This window comes from Gorilla gorilla, chromosome 1, assembly GCF_029281585.2.
Source record: "Gorilla gorilla gorilla isolate KB3781 chromosome 1, NHGRI_mGorGor1-v2.1_pri, whole genome shotgun sequence".
NCBI classification, from domain to species: domain Eukaryota; kingdom Metazoa; phylum Chordata; class Mammalia; order Primates; family Hominidae; genus Gorilla; species Gorilla gorilla.
Genome location: NC_073224.2, coordinates 88,797,100 through 88,819,658, shown reverse-complemented (window position 1 = coordinate 88,819,658; position 22,559 = coordinate 88,797,100). Strand labels below are relative to the sequence as shown.

The following is a 22,559-nucleotide window of genomic DNA, read 5'->3' as shown; positions in this document are numbered from 1 at the left end:
GATCCATGATAAAAGTACATTTATGTGGCAACCTGTGATATACACAACGAAAATAAAGGATTCTCTAGGTGTATATATAAACCTTACTAGATGGGATGCATTCTTTTTTTTTTCATATTGTTACAACTGTTGGTATTGAACTGGTAGAATACGCACTAATGAGTCTCAGCTTGAGGTTTGGAAAATTGTTCTAGATGGTGTGTAGTTCTTGTAATTTAATGTTGCTTCAGGTTTAGGGTGGGCAGGCTTCCCCAAGTACTTGAAGGAGATTAAAAAAAAATTTTTTTTAAACACTGCTGATGGCTCCACAGGGAAAATGTAAATAGTGAAACTTCATGTACATCTTGGACAAAATAACTAGGGTCGAACACTTTTAAATCTTTTCGGGTAGATATCTATTGTGGGATTGCTGACTTGTATGGTAAGTATGTTTAACTTTATAAAAATCTTCCAGACTGTCTTCCAAAGTAATTCTACCATACTGCATTCCCACCAGCAGTATATGAGAGTTCCAATTGCTCCACATTGTCATCAGCATTTGGTGTAGTGAGTCTTCCTAATTGTAGCCTTCATGGTAGGCGTGTAGAAATATATCATTGTTTTAATTTGCATTTCTCTTTTTTTGTTTTTGAGACGGAGTTTCGCTCTTGTCGCCCAGGCTGGAGTGCAATGGCATGATCTTGGCTTACCGCACCCTCCGCCTGCCGGGTTCAAGAGATTCTCCTGCCTCAGCCTCCCAAGTAGCTGGGATACAGGCATGCGCCACCACGCCCAGCTAATGTTGTATTTTTAGTAGACATGGGGTTTTGCCATGTTGGTCAGGCTGGTCTCGAACTCCTGACCTCAGGTGATCCACCTGCTTCGGCCTCCCAAAGTGCTGGGATTACAAGCATGAGCCGCTGCGCCTGGCCTTTAATTTGCATTTCTCTAGTGGTTAATGATGTTGAGTATCTTTTTGTGGCTTTTGTTTTTGTCATCCATATAGTCTGGTTAAATGTTCAGGTTTACCTTTTTAATATTGTAAGAATTCTATAATTCTTTATATAACAGTCCTTAATCAGATATGTACTTTACAAATATTTTCTGTCAGTTTATGTCTTTTTCTTAACAGGTTCTTTTATAGTTCATACTTTTTATGTCCTATCTAAGAATCTTTACCTAATCCAAGGTAACAAAGATTTTTACTTTTTTTTTCCTGGAGATTTTCTCTTTTTACCTCTTACATTTAGGTCTGTGAACAATTTCGAGTTAAGTTTTACATATGTTGTAAGAGTCAGGTTTCATTTCTTTGCATATTAATGTGCAATTGATCTAACAGTGTGTGTGAAAAGACTACTTTTTTCCCTTTGTTGAAAATCAATTGACCATAAATGTTTAAGTCAATTTCCTAGCCACATTCCATTGATCTAGCTTCATGTCTTTATACCGAGGATTGAAATCAGCTAGTGTGATACTTTAAACTTGGTCTTTTTTTTGAGACAGAGTCTTGCTCTGTCACCCAGGCTGGAGTGCAGTGGCTCGATCTTGGCTCACTACAAGCTCCGCCTCCTGGGTTCACACCATTCTCCTGCCTCAGCCTCCCGAGTAGCTGGGACTACAGGCACCCGCCACCACGCCCGGCTAATTTTTTTGTATTTTTTAGTAGAGATGGGGTTTCACCGCGTTAGCCAGGATGGTCTTGATCTCCTGACCTTGTGATCTGCCCGCCTTGGCCTACCAAAGTGCTGGGATTACAGGCATGAGCCACCGCGCCTGGCCGAAATTTGGTCTTTTAAAAAAACATTTATAGTTATCCTGGCTATTCTGATCCCTTTCTATTTCCATAAAAATTTTAGAACTAGCTTGTCAATTTCTACAAAAAGACTTGGGATTTTGTGTTGAATCTATATATTATTTCAGGGAGAACTGACATGTTTACAATAGTGAATCTTCTCACCTATGGTTCTGGTTTGTCTCCGTGTATTAAGCATTCTTTGATTCTCTCAGCAGTGATTTGTATTTTTTGGTGTTACGTTTATCCTTAAATATTTCATATTTGTAATGCTATTTTAGATGATATTTTTATATATTTTTACTTTTTATTTGTACAAATTTATGGGTACATACGCAATTTTGTTACATGCATAGATTATGCTGCAGTCAAGTGAGGGCTTTTAAGGTATCCATCACCTGAATAACGTTCTTTGTCCTCATTAACGAATTTCTCATCATCCTCCCACCTCCTCATTCTTCCACTCCATTATGTATCATTCCACTCTCTGCATCTGTGTGAACACATTTGTTTAGAACACACTTATGAGTCAGAACGTCATACTTGTCTTTGTGTGCCTGGTTTGTTTAACCTAAGATAATGACCTCTAGTTCCATCCACGTTGCTGTATATGACATGATTTTATTCTTTTTTTTTTTTTTTCTTGAGATGGAGTCTCACTCTGTCGCCCAGGCTGTAGTGCAGTGGTGAGATCTCGGCTTACTGCAAGTTCCGCCTCCGAGGTTCATGCCATTCTCCTGCCTCAGCCTCCCAAGTAGTTGGGACTGCAGGTGCCCGCCACCACACCTGACTAATTTTTTTTTGTATTTTCAGTGGAGACAGGGTTTCACAGTGTTAGCCAGGATGGCCTCGATCCCCCGACCTTGTGATCTGCCTGCCTCGACCTCCCAAAGTGCTGGGATCACAGGGGTGAGCCACCACGCCCAGCCTGATTTCATTCTTTGTTATGACTGAATAGTATTCCATTGTGTATATATACCACATTTTCTTTACCTGTCCATCCATTGATGGACACTTAGGTTGATTCCATATCTTTGCTGTTGTGAATAGTGCTGCAGTAAACATACTGGTGCACATATCTTTTAGATATATTAATTTTTCTTTTTGTAAAAATCTAGTAGTGGGATTGCTAGCTGGAAAGATTGTTCTATTTTTAATTCTTGGAGAAATCTCCATACTGTTTTCCATAGAGGCTGTACTAATTTACATTCCCACCAATGGTACATAAGAGTTCCCTTTTTTTCACATGATAACCAACATTGTCTTTTTAATAAAAGACATTCTGACTAGGTTAAGGTGATATCTCATTGTGAATTTGATTTGCATTTCTCTTATGACTGGTAATGTTGAGCATTTTTTCATATACCTGTTGGGTGTATGCTTTTGAAAAATGTCTATTCATGTGTTTTGCCTACTTTTTAATAGGATTGTTAGATTTTTTTGGTTGTTGAATCGTTTGAGTTCCTTGTGTAGTCTGGATATTAGTCCCCTGTTGGATGAATAATTTGCAAATATTTTCTGTCATTCAACAGGATTGGTTGTCTCTTCAATCTGTTATTTCTTGCCATGCAGAAGCTTTTTAGTTTAATTGAGTCCCATTTGTCTGTTTTCTAGTATCTTTATAGTTTTGGGTCTTACACTTAAGTCTTTAATCCATCTTGAGTTGATTTTTATGTATTAGTGAGAGATAAGAGTTCAATTGCATTCTTCTGCATATGGATATCTAATTTTCTCAGCACCATTGATTGAAGAGGGTTTTGTTTCCACAGTGTATGTTCTTGTCGGCTTTGTCAAACATCAGTTGGCTGCAAGTATGTGGCTTTATTTCTGGGTTCTCTATGCTGTTCCATTGACCTGTGTGTCTTATTTTTATACCAGTAACCTGCTGTTCTGGTTAGTATAGTCTTGTAATATAATTTGAAGTTAGATAATGTGATGCCTCTAGCTTTATTCTTTTTGCTCAGCATTGCTTTGGCTATTGGGGCTTCTTTTTGGTTCCATACGAATTTTAGGATTGTTTTTTCTAATTTTGCAAAAAATTAACTTGGTATTTTGATAGGGATTGTATGGAATATGTAGGCTGCTTTGTACAGTATGGTCATTTTAATGATATTCTTCTGAATATCCAGTGATCATGGGATGTTTTTCCATTTGTGTCATGTATAATTTCTTTTAGCTGTGTTTTGTAGTTCTCCTTGTAGGGATTTTACCTCTGGTTAAATATATTCCTAGTTTGTGTGTGTGTGTATGTGTGTGTTTATAATATCTTTTTTCTTTTTTTTTTTTTCTTTTTTGAGACGGAGTCTCACTCTGTCACCCAGGCTGGAGTGCAGTGGCACAATCTCGGCTTACTACAACCTCCGGCTCCCAGGTTCAAGCGATTCTCCTGCCTGAGCCTCCAGAGTAGCTGGGACTACAGGTGCGCACCACTATGCCCAGCTAATTTTTGTGTGTGTGTGTATTTTTAGTAGAGACAGGGTTTCACCATGTTGGCCAGGATGGTCTCGATCTCTTGACCTTGTGATCCACCCACCTTGGCCTCCCAAAGTGCTGGGATTACAGGCGTGAGCCACCACACCCGGCCTTTTTTTTTTTTGTTATTTGTAGCTATTGTAAATGGGATTGTGTTCTTGATTTGGTTTTCATCTTGAATCATTATTGGTGTGTAGAAACACTACTAATTTTTGTATGTTGATTTTGTATCTTGCAAGTTTACTGAATTCATTTACCAAATCTAAGAGTTTTTTTTTTTTTTTTTTTGAGACAATTTCATTCTGTTGCCCAGGCTGGAGTGCAATGGCACAATCTCAGCTCACTGCAAGCTCTGCCTCCCGGGTTCAAGTGATTCTTCTGCCTCAGCCTCCCGAGTAGCTGGGATTACAGGCATGTGCCACCACACCCGGCTAATTTTTGTAGTTTTAGTAGAGACAGGGTTTCACCATGTTGGCCAGCTGGTCTTGAACTACTGACCTCAGGTGATCTGGCCACCTCAGCCTCCCAAAGTGCTGGGATTACAGGCATGAGCTACCGCGCCTGGCAAATCTAAGAGTTTTTGTGGGGAGTCTTTAGGTTTTTCTAGATATAAGATCATATCATCAGGAAACAGGGATAATTTGACTCCTTCCTTTATAATTTTGATGCTTTTTGTTTCATTCTCTTGCCTGATTGCTCTGGTTAGGACTTCCAATACTATATTGAAGAGTGGTGAAAGTAGGCATCCTTGTTTTCTTCCAGTTCTTAAAGGAATGCTTTCATCTTTTCCCTATTTAGTATGATGTTAGTTACAGGTTTATCATATATGGCCTTTATTATTTTGAGGTATGATCTTTCTATGCCTAGTTTACTGAGGGTTTTTCTTACGAAGGGATGTTGAATTTTATTAAATTCTTTTTTCGCGTCTATTAAGATGATCATATGGTTTTTGTCCTTCATTCTGTTGATATGATGTATCACATTTATTGATTTGCATACGTTGACCTATCCTTGCATTCCCGGTATAAAACCCACTTGATCATGGTGTATTATCTTTTTGATTTGGTGTTGGATTTGGTTTGCTAGTATTTTGCTGAGGATTTTTGCATTTGTGTTCATTAGTCTGTAGTTTTCTTTTTATTCTGTATCCTTTGTTTTGTGTCCTTTGGTTTTGTTATCAGGGTGATAATGGCCTTATAGAATAAGTTAGGGAAAGGCCTGTCCTTGATTTTTTGGAATAGTTTCAGGAGTATTGATATTACTACTTCTTTGTACATTTGGTAGAATTCAGCTGTGAAGCCATCTGGTACTGGGCTTTTCTTTGTTGGGAGATTGTAAAAATTACTGATTAATTCTTGCTGCTCATTATTGGTCTATTCAGATTTTCTGTTTCTTTCTGGTTCATTCTTGGTAGGTTGTGTTTTTCTGGGAATGTATCTATTTCCTGTAGGTTTTCTAGTTTATGAGTATATAGTTCATTATAGTCTGTGATGATCTTTGTACTTCTGTGGAATCAGTTGTAATGTCTCCTTTTTCATTTCTGATTTTATTTGGCTCTTCTCCCTTCTTGGTTAGTCTGGAAAGTGGTTTATCAATTTTTTTTATCTCTTTGAGGAACCAGCTTTTCGTTTCATTGACCTTTTGTGGTTTTTTTTTTTTTTCAGTCCATATTTCATTTAGTTCTGCTCTGATCTTTATTTCTTTTCTTCTGCTAGTTTTGGGTTTGGTTTTTTCTTGGTTTTCTGGTTCCTCGAGGTGCGTTCTTAGATTATTAACTTGTAATCTTTCTCCTTTTTGATGTAGGAATTTATTGCTGTGTTCTTCTTAGCACTGCTTTTGCTGTATCCCACAGGTTTTGGTATGTTGTGTTTACATTTTCATTTGTTTCAAAAACATTTTTTTAAATTTCTGTCTTAATTTCTTCATTGACCCTATTGTCATTCAGGAGCATGTTGTTTAATTGCTGTGTATTTGTAAGGTTTGTAAATTTTCTCTTGGTATTGATTTCTAGTTTTATTCTGCTGTTGTCTGAGAAGGCACTTGATGTGATTTCAGTTTTAAAAAATTTGTTGGGACTTTGTTTTGTGGCTTGACATATGGTCTGTCTTGGAGAATGTTCCATATGCTGATGGAAATACTGTATATTCTGCAGTTGTTGGATAGAATGTTTTGTAAATGTCTGTTAAGTTCATTTGGTCTAAAGTCCAGTTTAAGTCCAGTGTTTCTTTGCTGATTCTTTGTCTAGATGATCTGTCTAATGCTGTAAGTGGGGTGTTGAATTTTCACACTATTGTGTTGCAGTGTATCTCTTTCTTTAGGTCTAGTAATACTTGTTTTATGACTCTTAGTACTCCAGTGTCGGGTGCAAATATGTGTTTAGAATTGTTATATATTCTTGCTGAATTGGTCTCATTAATATTATATAACGACTTTCTTAGTCCTTTTTTTTTTTTAACTGTTTTTAGATGGTTTTTTCTCTTGCCATTTTTAGGAGTCACTCTTCACTTTGACTTCAGACAGTCTGATTATAATGTTGCCATGGTGGAGACCTTTTTACGCTGTATTTGTCTGGTGATTGCTGAGCCTCTCATATCTGGATCTCTAAATCTCTTAACCAGCAGTCATCTGTCCTGTGCTGTGCCAAGGATGAAATAATTCTGTGTTTTGTCTCTCCTTGGTAGAGTTTGTCACCCCCAAGTAAGAACTAAGGCTCTGAGAAAATAAGTTTTGCCCAATCTAAGTGTAGTATGTTCAAGTCAGATATTTAAACCTAATCCAACATTTCTTGCCCCAACCATCTCTATAAGTAATAATTCTCAACTAGTCTAGTAAAGGAGATAGGTATGTGAATAAATAAATTACAAAGTTGTAATTTATTTAATGGTTTAATGATTACACAACCATTAAAAATGAGCAATAGCTGTATATTTATTGTCATTGAAATACATTCACCATGTGTTATTTTATTTTATTTTTTTGAGGTGGAGTCTCACTCTGTTGCCCAGGCTGGAGTACAGTGGCATGATCTCAGCTCACTGCAGCCTCTGCCTCCCAGGTTCAAGTGATTCTCCTACCTCAGCCTCCCGAGTAGCTGGGACTACAGGTGCCCATCACCACACCCGGCTAATTTTTGTATTTTTAGTAGAGATGGGGTTTTGACATGTTGATCAGGCTGGTCCTGAGCTCCTGACTTCAGGTGATCCACCCACCTCGGCCTCCCAAAGTACTGGGATTACGGGTGTGAGCCACCACGCACAGCAATCACCATGTGTTATTGAGTGGTAATACGGATTCTAGAACAGAATGAATATCATGATCCCAGTCATTTATTCGCTGATTCAGCAAACGTATATTGAATGCATACTTTGTGGCAGGCACTGTATTAGGTATTTGGAATACATGGGTTAATAAAGCAGTGTTCTTACGGAGTTTATAACCTATTAATATAAAAGAATGCCAGAGTAGAGTCAGAATTATAAGAGGCAGCTTGAGGTACAGAAAGACTTGAGTTGGAAGCCACAATGGTAAGTTCATCCATAACAAGTGTGTAATTCTTGGGAGAAGATTCTTCATAGCTCTTTGGATTTCTGAACATCTTGGGAGCAGAGGCACTAGTCGTTTTGTTCTGGACTATCTTCTCAGTGAGGTTTATATAGTGAATAGCTTTGGAATATATAACAATTCTAAATATATATTTGCACCCAACACTGGAGTACTGAGAGCCTCTTGAGCCAAGGACAAATTTGTTGTTCAGTTTAATAATGTCTCCTTAGGGATAAAGGTTGGGCAGGTTTGCTTGATAAAAGATTTAGGTTCCCCAAGTTCAAGATTCCTCAGCTGTGATTAAAACCCATTACATGCACAGCATCTATCCAGGCATCTTCAAGTTTCCCTATGAGACTTGGATTACAGGAAGAACCAATGTAAACCTGAAACTCATACTGCTTGCCATACATGAGTAGTAAATTTTTTTGCCTCTGACTTAGGAGTTTGGTGTCTTTTGCTAGCATCCAAGAAAGGTAGCAGTCCAATTGGTTACCTTGCAAATAGGCCAGACCCTTCACAGCTTTTAATAGCATTCAGATGTGAGTTTATTTTTATTTTAATTTGAGGAGGCTCAGTTTTATTAAGGTACTGTTCTTATTTTATGGTGGGTTTTTGCTTCTATTTCTTGGTATTACATTTAATTACTAAAAGGGTAGTGGATGTTTTTGCTAGTTTGCTCTAGAAGCACACTTTATGAGATGTCTGGACGATGCAATAAATTTTATCTCCAAAGTCATGTATAAAAATGTCATTCAAAAGCTATCTATTTAACCACAATGTGTTATGCCTCTATACATGTTCTAATGTGCAAAAGTCATATAGAAGAGTTCTTGCTAAAACAGCTTACTTTATCTTCTATTCTTAGGTTCTGCCACCATTTTCTCCAGACTGAAGTGACTAGAGCCATGTTTTCAAACGCAGGTTTTAAAATTTTGACAAAAAAGTTTCCAATACTTTAATATTTTAATGTGTTTTAATTGCTGTCATATTGTTAATTTGAATACTTTGTTTCTTAACTCCTATAACTCAATGAGATTACCAATCCTTTGACGAAAAGGAAATGAGTTTTTAAAAATTTATCTTTTTTACTGAAGTTAGAATCTTTTTACAAGCGAAAATCAGATTCGAAAAGTTAATTATCTGAAGTACAACCTACTTCATGAAAACATGTTACTGAATTTCTCTAGGTTGTTTTATTTCAGTAAGTTTAGAAACCATAGAGCATCTCCCTCCCCAAAATAAAAAGCCCCCATAATTATCCACAATTTTTTTTTAACTTATATGTTCATCCTTTACCTAGCCATCTTACCAGTTAAATAACATGGAGAAAGAAGTAAAACAAATTGCCTTCAAGAGGCTCTTGATTTTGATATAGAATGGCAAGAAAGTGCAATAGAGAAATCTGCCCTTTGTGACAGTATACAGAAAGTATAGGCAGATACAATTTTATGAGAGATCTCATCAGCCTGATTACCTAATTATTGTTCTTTGTCGTAAATTCAGCCTTCTTTCATTACAGCTTCTGAATAAACATGCTTTTTGATCTGTGTTTGGTAAAGATGATTCATTCCTTAAAGGGACAGATTTCTCTTTTTCAAAGAAGGAACTTACTCTGTTTTTGCAGTATTTAAACTGTTCTGCTATTGATGGACATTTATGCTGATTTTTAATGCCATATTTCATCATTGTAATGTTAACTTTAACGTTTCTGAAATTGCGAAATGTTTAAAAATAGTTGGTACCTACTATTGCTGTTTGCCATCCTATTTAAAATTAAAAACCTTACTCCCTACCTCCAGTCATCTTTTTATCTCTTTTTCCTGCTTTATTTTTCTGCATAGCACTATACTAACTTATAGCACTTATACCGATTATTGTTTTTCTCCTCTCATAAGCAGGCAGAAATCTTTTTGTTTTATTTTACCACCGTAAAATATACTTTACCTGACACAGAGTGAGTACTCAATAAATATTTGTTGAATGAATAAATGAAGAAATGTACGAGTGTTTATTGTGGTCCAGATACTGTGCTAAGCCCTTTCTGTCCTTAAAATAACTACAGGCCGGGCGTGGTGGCTCACACCTGTAATCCTAGCACTTTGGGAGGCCAATGCGGGTGGATCAGTTGAGGTGAGGAGTTTGAGACCAGCCTGGCCAACATGATGAAATCCTGTCTCTACTAAAAATACAAAAGTTAGCTGGGCGTGGTGCTGTGTGCCTGTGATCCCAGCCACTTGGGAGGCTGAGGAAGGAGAATTGCTTGAACTTGGGAGGCAGAGGTTGCAGTGAGCTGAGATCGTGCCACTTCACTCCAGCCTGGGCAACAGAGTGAGACTGTGTCTCAAAAAACAAACAAACAAACAAAAAACTGCATGAGGTAGAGGTATTCTAATGAGGAAACTAAGTCTTAGGCGGAGGTTAAGTTGCCCAGTATCACTCAGTTTATAAATGGTGGAGCTGAAATTAGAGCATGAATTTACTTTTCATTTCAGATCCTAGGCTCCTAATTTCTGTGTTATATTTTTCTCAGTATTTGTGTGATTTATTTAATTTGTTCTTTCTTTTTAAACAGGAAGAAGAGAATTTATCCAAAGATTAAAACTTGAAGCAACCCTTAATGTGCATGATGGTTGTGTAAGTAATAGTTAATTCTCAACTCTGAAGGGATTTGATACTAAGTGTTTTTAAGTGTTTGATGAAATGTCCCAATCCTCCCAGAAAGGATTGTGACTATAATAAAATGGGAGAATAGTTTTACATTAAAATATAAAATTGTGCAGTGGCACAATCTCGGCTCACTGCAAGCTCCGCCTCCCGGGTTCACGCCATTCTCCTGCCTCAGCCTCCCGAGTAGCTGGGACTACAGGCGCCCACCACCACGCCCGGCTAATTTTTGGTATTTTTAGTAGAGATGGTGTTTCACTGTGTTAGCCAAGATGGTCTCGATCTCCTGACCTCATGATCCGCCCGCCTCTGCCTCCCAAAGTGCTGGGATTACAGGCGTGAGCCACTGCACCCGGCAAATTTTTATATTTTTAAGAGCTTTATTGAGATATGATCAGCTGTACATATTTAAAGTGTACTATTTGATATGTTTAACACATGTAAACATACACAAAGTCATCACCACATTCAAGATGATAAAATATCAATCATCCCCTAAAAGTTTGCCCATGTGCCCTCTCATTTCTTACACATCACCCTCAACCCCAGTCAACCAGTGATCTCTATTCTGTCACTATAAATCAGTTTGCATTTTCTAGAATTTTAAATAAACGGAATCATTGACTATGTATCCTTTTTTCATTTGGCTTTTTTTACTTTAAATTTTACTTAGAATAATTATTTTGGGATTCATGTTGTTGAGTGTATCAATAATTTATTACTTTTTATTGCTGAGGAGCATTTATTGTATGGATAAATCATAATGTTTATATCTGTTCACCTGTCGGTGGACATTGGGTTGTATCCAGTTGAGGACGATTACAAATAAAGTTACCATGAATATTCGTGTTGCGTCTTTGTATGAACATATGCTTTTATTCTTTTTTGATAAATACCTTTGAGTGGAATGAATGGGTCATATGGTAGGTACCTGCTTAACTGGTTAAGAAACCAGTTGTTTTCCAGTATCGTTGTACTGTTTAACATTCCCACTGTTCGTATGTAAAAATTCCAGTGGGTCCATGTCCTCACCAGCATTTGGTGTGGTCAGTTTTTTTTTTTTTTAAGACATTCTAACAGGCATCTAGTAGTATCATGTTGTGGTTACATTTCCTGCCCCGTTAATTTTTACATATTCATCTGTATTCTGGAAACTTCCTGAGCTCTCATATTCATTCAAGTAGCTTTTTTTTTCCTTAAGATTTTATAGGATGTTCTATGTAAATAATCAAGTCATCTGAGAATTAAGTTAGTTTTACTTCTTTTCTAGTCTGGATTCCTTTTATTTCGTTTTCTTGACTTATTTCACTGGTTAGTATTCTACTATAAGATTGAATAGAAGGAGTGGAATCAGACATCCTTGTCTTGTTCTGATCTTAGAAGGAAAACAGGGTCTCCCTCTGTTTCCCAGATTGGAGTGCAGTGGCACAATCATAGCTCACTATAGCCTCGACCTCCTGGGCTCAAGCTATCTTCCCACCTCAGCCTCCTGAGTTAGCTGGGACCATAGGTGCATGCCACCACCCCAGCAAATGTGTTTGTCTTTTGTAGAGGTGGGGTCTCATTATGTTGCCCGTCTGGTCTTGAACTCCTGGGCTCAAGTGATACCTCCCACCTCAACCTCCCAAAGCAAAGTGCTGGGATTACAGGTATGAGCCGCTGTGCTTAGCTAAGAACATTGTCTCTTTCTATTTAGTATGATGTCATCAGTTTTTTCATGGATGCTTGTTGTCAGGTTGAGGATGTTCTCCTCTATTACTAACTTGCTAAGAGCTATCATGAATCATTGCTGGATTTTGCCAAGTGTCTTTTTTTTTTTTTCTGGGAAATGTCTAACTATAATTCCATTTATTTAGTAAAAATAAACTATTCAGGGTATCTATGTCTTGAGTGAACCTTGTTTAATATGTGTGCTTCACTGAATTTATTTTATGTAAATTGTTGAATTTATTGACATAAAATTGTTCATAATATTCCCTTATGTTTTTAAGTATCTGTAGAATCTGTAGTGTATGTCACTGTGTTTCTCATTACTGATATTGGTAATATTTTCTCCATGTTTTTTCCTGATTAGTTTGGCTAGAGGCTTGTTAATTTTGTCTTCTCCAAGAACCAACCTCTGGTCTCATTAATTGTCTCCGTTGTTTTTCTGTTTTCTATTTCATTGATTTCTGCTAATATATTTATTATTTGAGTCTTCTGCAGACTTTGGGTTTCATTTGCTCTTTGTTTTGTAATTTTTTGAGTGGAAGCTGAAGTCATTGATATGAGACCATTGTCTTTTCTAAAATAGAGGTTTTTTGGTGCTGTAAATTTTTTTCTAAATATTGTTTTAGCTATAATCCATAAATTGAGATATGTTGCATTTTTATTTTCATTGAGTTCAAAATGCTTTTTAATTTATTTTGTAATTTCTTCTTTGACCATCTGTTATTTCTATGGCCATCTGTTATTTCTTAGTTTTCCAACGTATCTTTATGTTAATGATTTCTGATTTAATTCCATTTTGGTCAGAGAACATACTTTCAATGACTTGTAGTCTTCTATTTAAATATATTAAGATTTGTTTTGTGGCCCAGAATGTCGTCTCTATTGGTAAATGTTTCTTGTACACTTAAAAAATGTATATTTTGCTGTTTTTTAGTTGTTACAAGCATGATGATAAATCTGGTCCATGTGCTGACATGTTGACTAAAAGTGGACATTTATTTTTTTTTAATTTAGATGTGCTCACATACTATAAAGTTGACCCATCTTAAGTGTTCAATTCGGTGGTTTTTAGTGTATTTGTAAAGTTGTGGAGCCATCACCACTATTTAATTCCTCTAATTTTATCATCTGAAAAAGAGTACCAATTATCAGTCACCATTTCCCCTCTATTTAGCAGTTAGCAATCACTAATACTTTCTGTCTCTACCAATGTGTGTATTCTGACATTTCATGTAAATGGAACCATACAATATTGGCTGTTAATGTAAGGGTTCTTTCACTTAGTGTAATGTTTTCAAGGTTAATCCATGTTGTAGTATGTGTCAGTATTTCATTCCTTTTTATGATTGAATAAATATTTCATTGTACAGATATACCACATTTAATCTGTTCATCAGTTGTTGGATATTTGGGTTGTTTCCATTTTTTGGCAATTATGAATAATGCTGCTGTGAACATTTGTGTACCAATTTTTGTGTGTTGTAAGTTTTCAATTATCTTGGCTGTATACCTAGTTGCAGAATTGCTAGGTCATATGGTAGACTGATATCTCACTTTTTGAGGAGGTATCAAAACTGTTTTCCAAAGAGCTGTACCATTTTACATTTCTGACAGCAACATACAGGGTTCCAGTTTCTTGACATCCTTGCCAACTCTTATTTTCTGTTTCTTTAAAAAATTATTATAATCATCCTAGTGGATGTGAAGTGGTAATTTGTTGTGATTTTGGTTTTTATTTCTCTGATGACTAATGATGTTGAGCATCTTTCTATGTGCATATGAAGGTATGAGTCATTTACATACCTTCTTTGGAGAAATGTCTATTTAAATCCTTTACCTATTTTTAATTGGATTGTTTGTCTTTTTGTTGTTGAGTTGTGTTTGTATATTCTGGGACTCTTATCATGGGACTCTTATCAGATATATGATTTGCAAAGATTTCCCTTCATTCTATGGGTTGTCTTTTCGCCTTCCTCATAGTGTCCTTTAATGTACAAAAGTTTTTAATTTTGGTGAAGTCTAATTTCTTTTTGCTGTTTGCTTGGGCTGTTGGTGCCGTATTTAAGAAACTTGCTTAATCACTGGTCGTGAAGATTTATACCTGTTTTCTTCTAAGAGTTGTATAGTTTTAGCTCTTCTGTTTAAATATTTGATCTATTTTCAGTTAATTTTTATATGGTATAAAGTAGGGGTCCAAGGTGGTTTTTTTTGTTTGTTTGTTTGTTTTTTGGTTTTTTTTTTGGTGGCGATTATCTAGTTGTCTCAGCACCATTTGGTGAAGACTTTTCTTTCATTGAATGGTCTTGGATCTCTTGTCAAAAAAATCACTTGACCATAAATAGAAGAGTTTATTTCTGAACTCTTAATTCCATTACATTGATCTGTATGTCTTTGTTTTTGCCAGTACCACACAGTCTTGATTACTGTAGTTTTGTAATAAGTTTTTCTAGTTTTATTTTAGGTGACTTGGTTTTATGCCTGTGAACACTAAATAAATTCAAATAAGTAAATTTACACAGTGAAACTTAATGGCTCAGACATTTCATTGTAAAATATCAGAACATTGTGTTTACTAAATGACAGTCAATATTTAACGCTTTATTTTGAATTTTTTAGAGCAGTTTTAGGTTCATAGCAAAATTGAGAGGAAGGTATGGGAATTTCTCATATATCCCCTGCCCACATACTTGCATAGCATTTTCCATTATCAACATCTTCCACCTGAGTGGTACATTTGCTATATTTCATGAGCCTACATTAATACATCATAATCCACCCAAAGTCCATAGTTTACAATAGGGCTCACTCTTGGTTTCAGGCATCTTATGAGTTTGGACAAATGTATAATGATATATATCCACCATTATAGTATCATGTGGAGTTGTTTCACTGCCTTAAAAATCTTCTGTGCTCTTCCTATTTATCACCCACCTTCCGAACTCCTGATGACCACTGATCTTTTTATAGTCTCCATAGTTAAGCCTTTTCCAGAATGTCATATAATTGGAATCACATAGTATGTAGCCTTTTCAGATTAGTTTTCTTTCACTTAGCAATATACATTTAGGTTTCCTCTATCTTTTCATAGCTTCTAGCTCATTTCTTTTTAGAGGTGAATAATACTTCATTCTGTAGATGTACCACAGTTTGTCCATTCACTTGCTGAAGGACATCTTGGGTGCTTCCAAAAATTGGCAGTTATGAGTAAAGTTGCCATAAACGTTTGTGGGCAAGTGTTGGTATGCACATATGTTTACGTTCGTGTGCAGGTGTATGTGTGGACATACGTTTTCAGCTCCTTTGGATAAATACCAAGGAGCATGCTGTATTGTGTATGTTTAGTTTTTATAAGAAATCACCATTTGTCCTTCAAAGTGACGGTACAATTTTGCATTCCCACCAGCAATGAATATAAGTTCCTGATGCTCCACATCCTTGCCAGTATTTGATGTTGTCAGTGTTCTCTATTTTGACCATTCTAATAGATATGTAGTACATTTCCCTGATAACATAGGATGTGGATTATCTTTTCATATGCTCGTTTGCAATCTATGTATCTTTGCTGAGGTGCCTGTTATGGCCTTTGGCTCATTTCTTAGATTGTTTCTTATTGTAGTGTTTTAAGAGTTCTTTATGTATTTTAGATAACACTACTTTATCAGATGTGTCTTTTGAAAGTATTTTCCCTGTCTTGTCTTCTTGTTTTCTTGACGTCTTTTGCAGGGTGGAAGTTTTTAATTTTAATGAAGTCAGTCTTATCAATGATTTCTTTTATGGATCTTGCCTTGGTATTGTACTTAATAAATTATCACCATACCCAAGGTCATCTGAGTTTTTTTCCTATGTTATCTTCTCAGAGGTTTATACTTTTGTGTTTATATTTAGGTCTGTGATCTATTTTGAATTAATTTTTGTGAAGGGTGTAAGTTATGTGTCTAGATTTTATTTTTATTTTTATTTTTTTTGCATGTGAATATCCAGTTGTAGCAGCACCATTTGTTGAAAAGACTGTCTGCATTGTATTGACTTTATTCCTTTGTCAAAGGTCCGATGATCGTGTTTATGTGGGTCTGTTTCTGGGCTCTGAATTCTGTTTAGTTATCTGTTTGTCTGCTCTTTTGCCAATACCACACTGTCTTATTTGGTGTAGCCTTACAGTAAAATTTTTATTATTAATTAATTAATTAATTTATTTTTTTTGAGATGGAGTCTCGGCCTCTTGCCCAGGCTGGAGTGCAGTGGCGCGATCTCAGCTCACGGCAGCCTCCGCCTCCTCGGTTCAAGTGATTCTCCTGCCTCAGCCTCCAGAGTAGCTGGGATTTCAGGCATGCGCCACCATTCCCAGCTTATTTTTTTGTATCTAGTAGAGATGGGGCGGTCTCGAACCACCAGCCAGGCTGGTCTTGAACTCCTGACCTCGTGATCTGCCTGCCTTGGCCTCCCAAAGTGGTGGGATTACAGGCGCCTTATAGTAAGTCTTGAAGTTGTGTAGTGTCAGCTATCTTGGGATTTTCCTCTTATCTTTCTGTTACTGATTTTAGTTTAATTCCATTGTGGTCTAAGAGTAGACACTGTATGATTTTTATTCTTTTAAATTTGTTAAAGTGTATTTTAAGGCCTCAAATATGGTCTGTCTTGGTAAATGTTCCATGTGAGCTTGAGAAGAACAACTTTGTTCTTCTCCCTTAATATGTGTTGGCTAGCCGGAGTCTTTGGCATCTCTTATAAACTTTAGAATCAGTTTGTCAATACCCACAAAATAATTTGCTGAGATTTTGATAGGAATTGCATTGAATCTATAGAACAAGTTGAGAAGAATTGACATCTTGAAAATACTGAATCTTTCTATTTATTAATATGGAATAGCTCTTCATTTATTTAATTCTTTGATTTCTTTTACCAGAGTTTTATAATTTTCCTCATAGAAATCTTATACATATTTTATTCAATTTATACCTAAGTGTTTCATGTTTTGGAGTGCTAATGTAATGGTATTGTGTTTTAAAATTCAAATTCCACTTGTTCATTTCTGGTATTTAGGAAAATAATTGACTTTTTAATATTAACCTTGTATCCTTTTACTTTGCTACAATCACTTATTAGTTCCAGGAGGGTTTTATTTTGTTTTGTTTTGTTTGTTTTGAAACAGAGTCTCGCTCTGTCGCCCAGGCTGGAGTGCAGTGGCGCGATCTCGGCTCAATGCAAGCTCCGCCTCCCAGCTTCACACCATTCTTCTGCCTCAGCCTCCCGAGTAGCTGGGACTACAGGTGCCCACCACCACACCCGGCTAATTTTTTGTATTTTTAGTAGAGATGGGGTTTCATCGTGTTAGCCAGATGTCTTGATCTCCTGACCTCATGATCCGCCCTCCTTTGCCTCCCAAAATGCTGGGATTACAGGCATGAGCCACTGTGCCTGGCCTCCAGGAGGGTTTTTAAAATTTTATTTTCCATATAGATGATCTTGTTATCTGCAAAGACCGTTTTATTTCTTTTCCAATCTTCATACTTTTCCTTTGCTTTTCCTTCCTTTTCTTGTCTTACTGCATTAGCTAGGACTTAAAGTATGGTGTTGAAACGAAGTGGTGAGAGAGGACATCGTTGTCTTGTTTTTGATATTCTACAGGTTGAGTGTCTTTAATTTGAAAATCTGAAAATTGAAATGCTCCAAAATTTGAAACTTTTTGAGTGCCACATGATGCTCAAAGCATTTTGAATTTCAGAAATGCTGTAAAATTTCCTCTGAGAACTACTTTGTTGCACCTCACAGATTTTAATTAGCCTTGTTTTGATTTCATTGAATTCAAAATCTTTTAAAATTTCTCTTGAGATTTCTTCTTTGACCGATGTGTTATTTTGAACTTGTGTGTATTTTGGGATTTTCCAGTTATCTTTCTGTTACTGATTAGTTTAATTCCATTGTGGTCTAAGAGTAGACACTGTTTGATTTTTATTCTTTTAAATTTGATAAAGTGTATTTTAAGGCCTCAAGTGTGGTCTGTCTTGGTAAATGTTTCATGTGAGCTTTAGAGGACTGTATATTCTGCTGTTGTTGAATGAAGTAGTCTATAAATGTCCATTATATTCAGGTAATTGATGATTTTGAGTTTAACTGTGTCCTTACTGATTCTCTGCCTGCTAGGTCTGTCTGTTTCTGATAGAGGGAATTGAAGTCTCCAGGTATCATACTAGATTCATCTGTTTCTCTTTATAGTTCTGTCAGTTTTTATCTCACATATTTCGATGCTCTGTTGTTAAGCACATACATGTTAGGGATTGGGAAACTATGTTGTCTTGGGGAAACTGACCTCTTTATCGTTATGAAATCCCCTTCTTTTTCCCTGATAATTTTTCTTGCTTTGAACTCTGGTCTGTCTGAAATTAATGTAACTACTCCTGTTTTCTTTTGATTTGTATTAGTATGATATATTTTTCTCAATCCACTTACTTTTAATCCACATGGATCTTTATATTTAAAATGGATTTCTTGTAAACATATATTTGGATCTTGTTTTTTGATCCACTCCGACAGTCTCTGTCTTAATTTTTAGGCTGGGTGCGGTGGCTCACCCCTGTAATCCCAGCACTTTGGGAGGTCGAGGTGGGCGATCACCTGAGGTCAGGAGTTCAAGACCAGCCTGGCCAACATGGCAAAACTCTGTCTCTACTAAAAATACAAAAATTAGCCACGCATGGTGGCACATTCCTGTAATCCCAGCTACTTGGGAGGCTGAGGCAGGAGAATTGCTTGAACCCAGGAGGCAGAGGGTTGCAGTAAGCTGAGATAGCACCACTGCACGCCAGCCTGGCGATGAAGCGAGACTCCATCTCAAAAAACAAACAAACAAAAATGTTGCCAGGCGTGGTGGCTCACATCTGTAATCCTAGCACTTTGGGAGGCCAAGGCAGGTGGATCACCTGAGGTCTGGAGTTCGAGACCAGCCTGGGCAACATGGTGAAACCCTGGCTCTACTAAAAATACAAAAATTAGCCAAGCATAGTGGCGGGCAGGCGCCTGTAATCCCAGCTACTCGGGAGGCTGAGGCGGGAGAATCGCTTGAACTCAGGAGGCGGAGGTTGTAGTGAGCTGAGATCGTGCTGCTTCACTCCAGCCTGGGCAAAAGCGTGAAACTCTGTCTCAAAAAAAAAAAACCAAAATAATAATTTTTAATTTAGACTGTTGACATTCAAAGGGATTACTGGTATAGTTGGATTAATATTTCCTATATTTGTTAACTGTTTTCTGCTTTTTGTCTTTGTTCCTTGTTCCTATTTTTGTTTTCCATTCTTCTGCCTTTTGTGTTTTTTTTGTTTCTGTTTTTTTTTTTCCCCTTTTGAGATGGAATCTCACTCTGCCACCCAGGCTGGAGTAGAGTGGTTCAATCTCAGCTCACTGCTACCTCCGCCTCCCAGGTTCAAGTGATTCTCCTGCCTCAGCCTCCCAAGTAGCTGGGATTACAGGTGCCTGCCACCACACCCAGCTAATTTTTGTGTTTTAGTAGAGATGGGGTTTCACCATGTTGGCCAGGCTGGTGTCTAATTCCTGACCTCAAGTGATCCACCCACCTTGGCCTCCCAGAGTGCTGGGATTACAGGTGTGAGTCACCATGCCTGGACCTTTTGTGGTTTTAATTGAGCATTTCATATAGTTTTTTTCTCTCCTTCCTTAGCATTTATTAGTTACACCTATTTTTTAAACTTTTTAAGTAGTTGCCCTAAAGTTTTCACTATACATGTACAACAAATCTAAGTCCACTTTATTTCAAATAACACTATAATGATTCACAGGGAGTGTGAGTACAAAATAATTTTAAATCTTCCATCTTATACCTTGTACTATTTCTGTTATTCATTTCACTTATTTATAAGCACTCATAAGCATATTTTTGTATATGTGCTAGATATAAGCATAGATGATCAAATACATTGTTGCTGTTATTTTGAACAATAAAATAATTTGTTAGCTCAATTAAGAATAAGTAAAATGAAAGTTTGTGTTTTATCTTCACTTATTCCTCCTTCAGTGCTCCTTCTTTCTTTATGTAGATATATGTCTCTGACCTATGTTTATTTTCCTTTTCTTTAAAGAACTCCTTTCATAATTTCTTGCAAAGTAGGTCTGCTGGCAACAAATTCCCTCAGTGTTCGTTTATCTGAGAAAAGTTTTATTTCTCCTTTAGTTTTGAAGGATAATTTTGCAGGGTACAGTATTCTAGGTTGGTTTTGCTTTGTTTTGTTTCTGTTACTGCTTTAAATATTTCACTCTTCTTGCTTACATGATTTCTGAGGAGATGTTGGATGTAATTCTTATCTTTGCTCCTCTATAGATAATGTTTTTTCCTCCAGCTTCTTTCAGGATTTTTTCTTATCTTTGATTTTCTTTAGTTTGAAAAATGCTTGCCTAGCTGTAGTTCTTTTTGTATTTATCCTGATTATTGTTCTCTGAGCTTACTGGATCTATGGTTTGGTTTCTCACATTCATTTGGAGGAAATTACCAGTCATTATTATTTCAGATATTCTGTTCTTTTCTCCTTCTCCTCTGGTATTCACCTTATACATGAGTTATGCCTTTTGTAGTTGTCCCACATTCCTTGGACATTATGTTTTGTTTTGCTTTTTTTCAGTCTTTGTTCTTTTTGCTTTTCAGTTTTGTACATTTTTATTGATATATCCTCAAGGTCAGAGATTGTTTCCTCAATTGTGTCTAGTCTACTAATACGCCCATCAGAGGCATTGTTCCTTTCTGTTACATTGTTTTTGATTGCTAACATTTCCTTTTTATTCTTAGGATTTCCGTCTCTCTGCTGACATTGCCCATCTCTTCTTACATGCTGTCTACTTTATCCATTGGAACTCTTAGCATGCTAATCATAGTTGTTTCAGATTCCTGGTCTTACAGTTCCAACAGTCCTGCTATGTTTGGTTCTGATGCTGGCTTTATCCCTTCAAATTGTATTTTTGCCTTTTAGTATGGCTTGTAATTTTTCTTAATAACTGGACATGAAGTACTTATTAAAAGTAATGGTATAAATAGGTCCTTAGGAATTTACTGGTAAAGTGTAGGAGGAGAGGAAGTGTTCTACAGGCCTATGATTAGGTGTCTGTCACTTAAAGAGCCTATACGTCTGGACTGTGGGCTTCACAAGGGATTATCAGCACCTCCTATTCCCAACTGAGGTGGAACAGGTTAGTAGATTAGGCTGGAGTTATGTATTTTCCTTCCCCAATGTGGAAGGCTGGAATTGGGTATTTCTGTTTGCCTAGGTCAGTTAGGCTCTAATAAAACCTCAGTGGGTAGGCTGTGGTGAAATAGCTTTTCTCAAGGGCAGATCTTGTTAAGAAAGTTAGAGTACTCTGGGATACCCAAAATGGTTTCTTTTTCCCTCCCTCTGCTGGATGTACAAGGCGATTTTAATCTGAAATTTATTGTGAAAATCTGGTTGAGCTCTGAAGTTAAAATCAAATCACAAAAACACCCTCTGCACCGTACCCCCCACCACATGACTGGGTTCCCTGGAGTTTTTTTCTTTTTTGAGACAGAGTCTTGCTCTGTCACGTAGGCTGGGGTGCAGTGACACGATCTTGGCTCACTGAAACCTCCACCTCTTGGGTTCAAGCGGTTCTCCTGTCTCAGCCTCCCGAGTAGCTGGGATTACAGGCGCATGCCACCATGCCCGGCTAATTTTTGTATTTTTAGTAGAGATGGGGTTTCGCCATATTGGTCAGGCTGGTCTCGAACCTCTGACATCAGGTGATCCACCGCCTTGGCCTCCCAAAGTGCTGGGATTATAGACGTGAGCCACTGTGCCCGGCCTTCCCTGGAGTTTTTAACATTCAGACTTAACGCTTTCTGAACCTCCAACAATTCATCAATTATAGTTCAGGTTTTCCTACCCTAGCTCTGTTTCTCACAGAGGTTTCTGCTCATGAGTCTGTGCTCTGGTAAGCCAAGACTCCTTGTGTTTACCTGTTCATCTCTCCAATCTAGGGGGTAGCATTTTGTCCTGTGTCCTTACCTCTCTGAAGGATCCAAGATCAGTTATTGATTTTACAGTCTGTTAACTTTTTATTTGTTGTTAGGATGGAGTGGCAACTGCTAAGCTTCTTACATGTGGAACTGGAAACTGGAAGCTTGTTTTTTTAATACATCAACTATTAAATCAAGCTTGTCTAACACACGGCCCGTGGGCTGCATGAGGCCCAGGACAGCTTTGAATGTGGCCCACATAAATTCATAAACTTTCTTAAAACATTATGAGATTTTTTTGCAATTTATTTTTAGCTCATCAGCTATTGTTAGTGTTAGTGTATTTTATGTGTGGCCCGAGACAATTATTCTTCTTCTACTGTGGCCAAGGGAAGCCATAAGATTGGACACCCCTATGTTAAATACTTT

General features: G+C 37.0%; 1 protein-coding gene across 27 annotated transcripts in view; it reads left to right on the top strand.

Moving 5' to 3' along the window:
• The window catches only part of DCAF6 (DDB1 and CUL4 associated factor 6), a 135,000-nt gene that overhangs the window by 5,213 nt on the left and 107,228 nt on the right, over positions 1-22,559 (top strand). For 22 of the 27 annotated variants that reach the window (XM_019026242.3, XM_055365308.2, XM_019026237.3 and 19 more), the window contains exon 2: positions 10,362-10,423. In XM_019026242.3, the coding sequence (XP_018881787.3) occupies positions 10,362-10,423 (62 nt within the window). Of the gene's footprint in view, positions 1-2,587; positions 2,681-8,654; positions 8,711-10,361; positions 10,424-22,559 lie in introns of those variants that run through there. The other 5 variants (XM_055365342.2, XM_063711171.1, XM_055365272.2 and 2 more) reach the window with 3 other exon arrangements.